Source organism: Neolamprologus multifasciatus, chromosome 7, assembly GCF_963576455.1.
Source record: "Neolamprologus multifasciatus chromosome 7, fNeoMul1.2, whole genome shotgun sequence".
Lineage (NCBI taxonomy): Eukaryota > Metazoa > Chordata > Actinopteri > Cichliformes > Cichlidae > Neolamprologus > Neolamprologus multifasciatus.
In genome coordinates this window covers 21,160,654-21,169,382 of record NC_140445.1, presented here as the reverse complement: position 1 = coordinate 21,169,382, position 8,729 = coordinate 21,160,654, and the positions used below count along the sequence as shown (strand labels likewise).

The following is an 8,729-nucleotide window of genomic DNA, read 5'->3' as shown; positions in this document are numbered from 1 at the left end:
TTCCAGTGTAGTGAACATCGTTATGTGCAAAACTGAGCAAGGTTCACATGCAGTGCAGGCTTTTTTTCCCCCTCTGTTTGATGTTTTTTTAACACAGAGATTTTGCAAATTGTACCTTCATATCATATGTTTATGATTCTTACAGGTTTTTCTCACAGTAAAAAAAGAAAACAATATTCAGTTGTCTATTTGAGCCATTTAAATGTCTGATCACTTCTGGTTATGCCAGTCAGAGTAACAGACTTGAGAAATGAATATGTGTAGCCTTTATTTTGGAAAATATAGAAAGTAGCTGTTATAGCTTCAGGAAAAAAGAGAGAGTGAGAGAAACCTTTCTACTCAGTTAGTAAACTGGACAATGATTGTGATATTCTTTGTATTTAATATTTCTCTCTGTGTGTTTTTGTGTAAAATAAATCTTTGATTTTGATCTTTTTGAATAGGAGGACTTTCGCAGAGATACTAAATACATGGGGAATATGAAATCAGCTGCAATTAAAATAAAGCAGTAAATAATAACGGGTGGGAAACATGGATATGTTCCACTGTAGTATTAAAGGGGTGTGGAGCAGTGCCTTAGACTGTGAATGTGTGGGTGTGGATGCATGCCATTACTTTGTGTTCAGAAGCAAACAGGACCAAGGATCTACTAAATATAGCCAGATAACACTTTTTTTTTTCGCCATTTTCAAGTTTAAAATTAAAAACTAGTAATCTTTTATTCTAATAAATGATATTAATAACATAGTCATTTATTCACCTTACATTCTTGCTTTATGTTTTCCATCATGTTGGCTCACCAACCCAGTATTACATATTTACAGCACAGCTCTCAAGGAATCTGGTTGAACACCCTTGGAAGAAATTCAAATGAAATCTCATTCGTAGTATAGTCAAGTACAGTCAAACCTGTTCATCAGTTAGTCATATATAAGGTGTGGCGGGCTTTTGTTGTTGTTGTTTGGGGGGGGGTTATTTTTCTTTTTTTTTATGCACGATTTCCTTGTCACGCGCCGGCTTTGACCAGCTCATTCACTTTTTCTGCCCCGCTGCAAAGCAAAGCCATCAAAAAAACCCAAAACAGAACAATAATCCTTTAAGACCGCTTGGGGTTTGATCCTTTTCTTGTGCAGGGTAAATGAACGATGTTGCACTATAAACGGAGAATGTCATGGCTAACCCTTGGGAAGATTGACGTGGCCAAAAGAGAAAAGTCCAGTTACATGTATGTTATGTATCGGACGTGTTTCTCATTTATATCAAACTTTTTGTTTTTCTTGGATGGTTATTGAATAGAGGGTATTTTGTTGCAAATAACTTCTTCCTCACTTTGCATCGGGCTCTGCTCACCCCCACACGGACACTGTAGTTTTTTGTTCCAGTGACTGGCTCATCATGAAAAACAATACATTTATATGCAAAGAGACACTTGTAACATAAAATGCATGCCATTCGCACACTCACCGCAACCCAATGAAACCTCTGATCTTTATGCACCATGTATTTTATGCTGAATAACTCTTGTCACTGTTAGTAAACAAAGATCGAGGTGTCCTGTGGTGAGCAGGGCTGGATTTTTTTATTATACAACCTGGCCTTTCGCTGAATGTTTGCATAAAGCTGAATTTCTTGTATTACAGCAAAGTAGTGACAAAGAGTGGAATACAGAGACTAAGTACACAGTTCAGTGTGTTCACAGCTCAGCACACTCAGAAGAAAATGCACTGAAGGTTTGTTTGTGTATTTACGTGTCCTTGTACATAACGCCAGCACTTTAGAACTACTTGGAAAGGTGAAAGGAAAAACACTGAGAGCAACCGGGTGTTAGGCAAATGAGGAGTAAATGCAACTTTTAAAGCCATGTGTTCAGAGCGCTGACAATCAGAATAGGAACGAGACCAAAGTGCACTATGGGACATATGGTATGACTTGCTATGTGCTCTTGCTGTTTGCTTTGTCTTTCTTCAGCTTGCTTCGGTCTGTGCTAGCTTCCTTTCCAGAGTGGAGGGACATGGTGATGTTATCTCCAGCCTTCTTGGTTATAAGTGTGTCTTTAAAACCAGGACTGAGTCAAACTTTGGTGCTTTGCAAACAGAGCTGGACACGGACCATATCTGTCATGCTCTGGTAAGCATGTTCTGGACGTGGTCCTGAGCCCAGGTTTTGTTGATAACCCCCTTTGATGGACAACAACCCTACACCGATCATGGTAATGTTCTTCACTATCAGCTGGGTTTGGATCAGGCAAACTGGGATGGGACAATTTCAGTGTTGATGCCGCTTTATGTTTCAAATGAAAAAGATGTTTATGCGCCTTCTGACTCAAGCATCAATAATATATACAACAGAAATGCAAGTTGCCACTTTTGATGTAATCTACCTTTCATTCCCATCATATTTGCCATCACCAGTTTTAAGTTGTATAGTCCAAGAGTACCCAATTTCTTTAAATGCAATACAGAAAAATCTGCTTTCTAATAAAAGTCCTTACTTCACCATATACTGTCTTTGTCTCTCTTTGGATTTGGCAAAGTACCTACAAAAGGATGCACTTGAAATATATTTTCTCTGGAAGTTGTGATTTATTGTAGATCTGCATGGCTTCAAACATGTAAGTAATGAGATTTCAGCAGAAAGAAGACAAATTAGTGACAATAATAATTCTCACTGTCTGTGCCACAGAGCTGTGAATTCTTGTGTCATTAAAATGGTGTTAAATTTTGCTGGATGAGTCACTGGAGTTCCTTCAAAGATGAATGTAACATACAGTATACAGCCAGTTTTATTTTCATGAAGGCACAGGTTTAGAATTGCAGGCAACCCTGGATCGATCCAAATCAACCAATTAACCTAGGCATTTCATCTATGATATAAATATTTATATGTGTGGGGGGCTCTTATTAAGCTACCCCTCATTCTTTCAATTTTTTAAAATTTATTTGCTATGAAAATGAGAAAGACTGAAGATGCAGCAGTTTATTGAAACACGCATGATTATATGGTATGTGAGGTGAAAGAATGTGTTCAACTCTAACAAGATTGAAAGTCAGTATTTGGTATGACTACTTTTATCCTGGAACACAGCCTGAACTCTTGTAAATTCTTGAACTAGTCTTCAAGGATAGCTCTCCAGGATCCTTAAAGGATAATCAGAGCTCTCATTTGCTGGCTTTTATTCCATTCCCTGATAGCCACCAGTCCATTTAGATAATTTATGCTGAAGCTTCGAACAGTAGAATTATAGATTAACTATTAGCCAACACTTATAAGTTTTGGTTAATCGCTCATGGAAATCACTTTGTTGGTGGAAAAAATGCTATTCTATTACTGTAAAAAGTGTGACCTTTTTAATAGTAAGTTAAAAAAAATGCATAAAAGTTATGTTTTTGTATACACACACACACACACACACACAACATAACTTTTATGCATTTTTTACTTACTATTAAAAGGGTAAAATATATACCTATAATTACATCTAGATAAATCAACCTTTAATTGCAACTCTTAAACATACTCGACTGTATGAGCTCGTGTTCTCTCAAGCTGCTCTGGTATCTACTCGTCATCCTAGCTGGTTTTTGTTTTTTCTACGGAAAAATCCCGCGGCGTGTGTTTAGTTGTCCTGATGTAGCTAACCAAAACTTTCTGTGGTACATACTAGCAAGAAATAAACGAACACAGCAGGTCTTTTGGAAGAAAAACCCTCAAAATTTTACAATGAGTGACGATGCGGACTCCCCTCCCGAGAGGGAAATGAAGGTATGTCTCTGTTAAAGTTGACTTGACCGGTTAGCATGTGTAAGTTACCGTGTCAGTTCATCCTTAATGTAGTGGCTAGTTTAGCTAACCAGCTAGCTAAACAAGCCACTTGTCGTGGGTATGTTTTCTGGTTTAGGTATCCTTATCCTCACGATATTTACTGAACTGTAATGACTACTTTGATACGATAAAACATTAAAGACTTTCACAGCGGTTTAAAAGCGTTTCAATTAAAAGTAGTTACTGCAGTTTTATTCATGCCATATTTTAGCCCGCTACTTAGGGTTAGCACTGTAGCCGGTGTGATGTTGTGCTTGTAAAGCTAAACGCCGCTGTGTTGGGTGGATTCGTCCTATTAAATTAAATCCATTTGTAAAATAACGTGTTCTAACACACATTGCATTTTTTGTTTAAGTTTTATATATTGCTGTAACATTACAACAAGCCTTGCACCGATAGCTAACACGATATGGTAACGTGTTAGCATAGTTCTAATTGAGAGGCATTACAAACATTTGGCTTTGAGATCACCCTTCAGGCTCACCAGCTATCTTGTCAACAGCGTTTATTTAAAGTGTGTATTATTCTGTCTCGAAGACGCTGCGTTTGCATTTACCGAAGTGGACCCACAGTTGTTAACAGTTCATAATAGGTCACCATGAAATGAAAGTGTTTGCCTTTCGTTTTAGGATTTTCAGTTTCGTCAGATGAAGAAAGTCAGAGTGTTTGACCCCACCGAAGATTTGCCAAAAGACAGATCCAGCCTCCTTGCCATCTCAAATAAATATGGCTTAACTTTTGTGGGGTTTGACAGAACTCTCAAGGTGTACTTAACTCGAGATATTCTGGCTGCTGATAAAGGTGATGGCAACTCCAACGAAATAGGTATGAATACACTGCCGTTTTAAATAGTGCAATAATGACAGGTTAAAAACACAATGTTGTCATGACTGATACACCACATGTTTCATGTCATTAATAATTTTTGCTGTTTCACTGTCCACTAACATCTTCCTCCCTATTTTAGTCAAAGGAATACCAGCACTGACTGAAGTGACCATGGAACTAATTTTGCACCACGTGGCTCTCAGTTGTGATGAGCTCACACTGTCTGTGTGTGGCATGTCTGAGGAAGCTGGCTTGTCGCTCACATTCTATGATGTCCGCACGTTCATGAACAAGGTAGTTATTTCAGTCTGTCTACCTAATGTGCTAACACAGTCGAACACCTGTTGCCAGATTTCACCTTGTCTGTTAAATGTAATCATGTTGTCTGATATTTGTTTTAATTTGCATTCCTTGCTTTTCCAGGGAAAACTACAGAAGCTACCATTTGCATCCTACCAGCCAGCTGTAGCACCTGACGTCTTAGTGCAGGACCTGAAGTGGAATCCTGCGCAGGTGTCTGTGTTGGCTGTCTGCCTCTCTGATGGCACTATAATGATTTTGGATGTTACTGACAGTGTCAATGTGCAGGCCAGGCTGCCTTCTTCAAGTGGAATTACCTGCAGTGAGTGACACTCTTGACATAATTGCTAAATTTATCTGCAGTCCATATCGCTGATGTGGTTCAGTAGTTGTTTACTTGCTTTGTTTACCACAGTTTGCTGGAGTCCAAAGGGAAAGCAAGTTGCAGCTGGAAAAATGGATGGTACAGTCACACAATATACACCAGTAAGTTATAATAATAAGAATTTTGAATTAAAAGCAAATTGCTTAACAGTCTTTGGAAGCTACAGGAACAGATTTTTCTCCTCTGTTCTAAAGGGACTGGAGGAAAAGAAAGTTATCCCATGTCCACAGTTCTTCACCCCTGGCGAAACTGTAAAAGGTAAGGTAGCCATACCTATGTATATAAAATTAAATATGAAAATGGTCCATACACTAAGATTTTTATCTTGGTGGTGATAGATTAGTAATTATTATGATTCCATAAAATATTTCAAGTTGTATAGGAAAAGGAGGAGCTGAGTCTTGCTGTTTTTGATATTCCAATGTCTTGTCTCTCTTTCCTATTTGTCTCTCACAGCTGTGGATGTGCTGTGGCTGAAAACCTATGTGTTTGCAGTTGCATATGCTGCTGGAGATGGCTCACTTGAGACCCCCCCTGAGCTAGTGTTGATCTCACTCCCGTAAGTATGCCAGGCATCGTTTTTTAGATAGATTTTTATTTGGGTTTATCAGGTTTAACAGACTGGTTCTACAGTCGAACTGCTGATCAGAGTATGAAGCTCAGTTAAGACCATTCATGGGTATTGGGGGAAAAAACATCACTGCAGCTCAGTTATGGAGAGTTACATTTATTATCCACATTTTCATCTTTTACCAAACTTGAATTTTCCTTGCTTGCGTTTCTAAGTTTTATCACGTAAATTTTAAAATTTATTTATTTATTAGTAACTTGACAGTGATAACAATGTAAGTAACAGAGTTAAACACGTGTATCTAGCAGATTAGTTATTGATCTGTGAAGTGTGTGAAAAAGATAATCCAGGTTCAAACTGTAACAGTTCAGTTTATACTTAAAATATAAATGCACAGCAGTTTTTAAACATTGTTTACAACCACATTTGTGTATTTATGCTTGACGTAAATACATTTAGATTATGGTTAGGAATTCATTAGAGCTGCTTTTAAGTCTGAAAATCTACAAGTCATTTGATCACAGTCATCTTTATTCAGAAATATTCACATCATCCCCACATGAAGTGAAAGAGAGCAGGAATGATCCAGCAAACTGATCATCAGAACATCTAGTTGTTCATCATTAGTGTTTTATGCCTCCAGAGCTTTATACAGGTTTTAATAATTAAACAGGGATTAATACAGAAATGTTTCAGTGCAGAGAAAATGACCACAGAAGAAAAGCAAAGAATAACAGTGTCGATTGTTTTCAATGGTTGCCATTGGCAGCCATGAGTACCAAAAGAAACTTCACAGCATTTTTGCATACAGTATTCCTGTATGCCTGGCACAAACAGTCTGGAGGCATGTGAGTGCAAGCGGGTCAGTCAGTGGAGACATTTCTATGACACATCTGTGAAGGAACATAGATTTCCAGATGGTAGAAACAAAGATTTAAAACAAAAAACTTGCTTATTCCTATGAATCTGTGATATATTTATTTATCTATTTCTTAGGCTTCACTTAGGTTTCAGTGCATGTAGTTCTGGTGCTCTGATGACATCACAGCTGTGCATGCAGTGACCAGTGCTTTGACCATAATTGGCTTTGTGCTTTCTTTTCATATTTACACTACTGTGCAAAAGTCTTGAGTCACCAGTCATTTCTCATATTTTGCTTCCAGTCAGCTACACTTGTAGTTTTTTTTTTTTTTTTAAATGATAGAGAAAGCGCTATGCAGGCTCTCTGAAGGTATTTCAAGGTTTTTCTTTGGACATTGGCTGCTTTTCCACTATTTTGTTTTTTCCTGTCCAGTCCTTGTATCTGACCATTTTCAGAGGAATGTGTTTGTGTGTAAATTGAAAAAGGCAACACTGTATCAGTCATGGATTGATCTCCTCAGTGCCCATTAACAGTGTGGGATCATCTTAACAGACAATTTAACAAAATGCAACCAACATCCAAAGAAGAGCTTTAAATGGCCTTTAAGCGACTACTTAACCTCCTAATACCTGAACTCTTCCATGGCATGCATTTTTAATTTCTCTTTGATATTTGGACTGATTGGCACCTGATGAATGTAAAACAAAGAATTACCAGATTTTTTTTTTTTTTACTTAATTTTTGTTTCTGAGAAAATGAGATCCACATATGAGCATATTTGTTTAAAATTTCAGTAGAACAGTGGCAGTATAATGTCCTCGTAAGTGGATATCAGGCCCTTGTAGAGCAAAATGTAGTATTTTGGTCTAGACAACCCAAAATGTGATGTCCATATTTATGGACGGCAGGTCCTAGGAGGTTAAAGAAATTACAAGAAAGACTACATCAGAGAGTTCAGGCTGTGATGAAGAATAAAGGTGGTAATACCAAACTGTAAACCTTCAAGCTTGTTAAAATTGTACAAAGTGTGTTATATGCTGTATTTCCATTTCTGTTTGCAGATGTTCCAATAAATTGCTGCACCTGTTTTGCATGGGTAGCTCAAGGCATTTTAACAGTGTTAATGTCCAGTCAGTTTTATTTATAAAGCTCAGACTTGTATGTGTGTCAGACAGCTTTACAGTCTGTATACCAAGACTCTTGAGGCCCACTCATCCCCCTTAAATTTGTTTAACAGAAAGCAGATTTAGCACAAAAAACCCCAACCCTGAGACACAGTTTGATGTCACTGGCTGACAGGTTAATGCACATAAATTACTGTATGCATATTGGGGTTCTTTTTCTGTAATTTTTGACATAAATTACAGTGCTACTGAAGTATGCCACTTCTCTACTCTAGATTTATTTATTTATTTATTTTACAGAAGAAGGATGAGAAAGTGGAGCCAAAGTTTCTGAACTTTGGTGAATTTGTTTTTGGAAGCTGTACGGAGCGTCAGCACCACTACTTCCTCAGTCACGTAGAGGACTGGTAAGACTGATCCCAACTGACAGATTTGCTGCAACAGTGACCCGAAAGCCTGATTACTTATAAGCTAAAATGCATTGTTTATGCCCTGAAAGTTTTGCGCTTTGTTTAATGTTAAGGTCATGGTAAATTGAAGCTTTGTCTCATTGATTTTATTGTTTTTCTTTCATCCAGGGACCTTGTGTTTGCAGCATCAGCAGCTTCTATTGAGGTCAGCGTCATTGCCAGACAAGACGATAAGGTAAACGCTAAAATGTGTGAAAACGTTTTAGGTTTGTCTAAATGTAGAGATAAATGAAAGTGGTCTTGAATGTATTGTCATTTTTCTACTTTGTCTTTACATCTGTTTGTTTTACTCGGTTAAAATAAAATGCTTCCAAAAAATCGAGGAGGGTTGCATAAGTGTTACAGCAGCTTCTACTCAGTCACAACA

At 37.6% G+C, this 8,729-nt stretch overlaps 1 protein-coding gene across 1 annotated transcript; it reads left to right on the top strand.

Moving 5' to 3' along the window:
• The first annotated feature begins 3,511 nt into the window (after positions 1–3,511).
• LOC146514194 (nuclear pore complex protein Nup214-like) lies at positions 3,512–5,913 on the top strand. Its single transcript, XM_085168931.1, has 7 exons — positions 3,512–3,762; positions 4,452–4,647; positions 4,790–4,944; positions 5,074–5,272; positions 5,366–5,436; positions 5,530–5,593; positions 5,792–5,913. Exons 1-7 carry the CDS (start codon positions 3,526–3,528, stop codon positions 5,896–5,898), a joined length of 1,029 nt encoding a protein of 342 aa, XP_085025057.1. The 5' UTR covers positions 3,512–3,525; the 3' UTR covers positions 5,899–5,913.
• The last annotated feature ends 2,816 nt before the right edge of the window (positions 5,914–8,729 follow it).

Excerpts from the sequence above, each read along its gene's own strand:
- LOC146514194 (XM_085168931.1), top strand. The coding sequence starts at position 3,526 with ATGAGCTCGTGTTCTCTCAAGCTGCTCTGGTATCTACTCGTCATCCTA. Across the intron at positions 5,273-5,365 it reads TTCAAGTGGAATTACCTGCA|TTTGCTGGAGTCCAAAGGGA; the intron begins GTGAGTGACACT and ends TGTTTACCACAG. Across the intron at positions 5,437-5,529 it reads CAGTCACACAATATACACCA|GGACTGGAGGAAAAGAAAGT; the intron begins GTAAGTTATAAT and ends TCTGTTCTAAAG.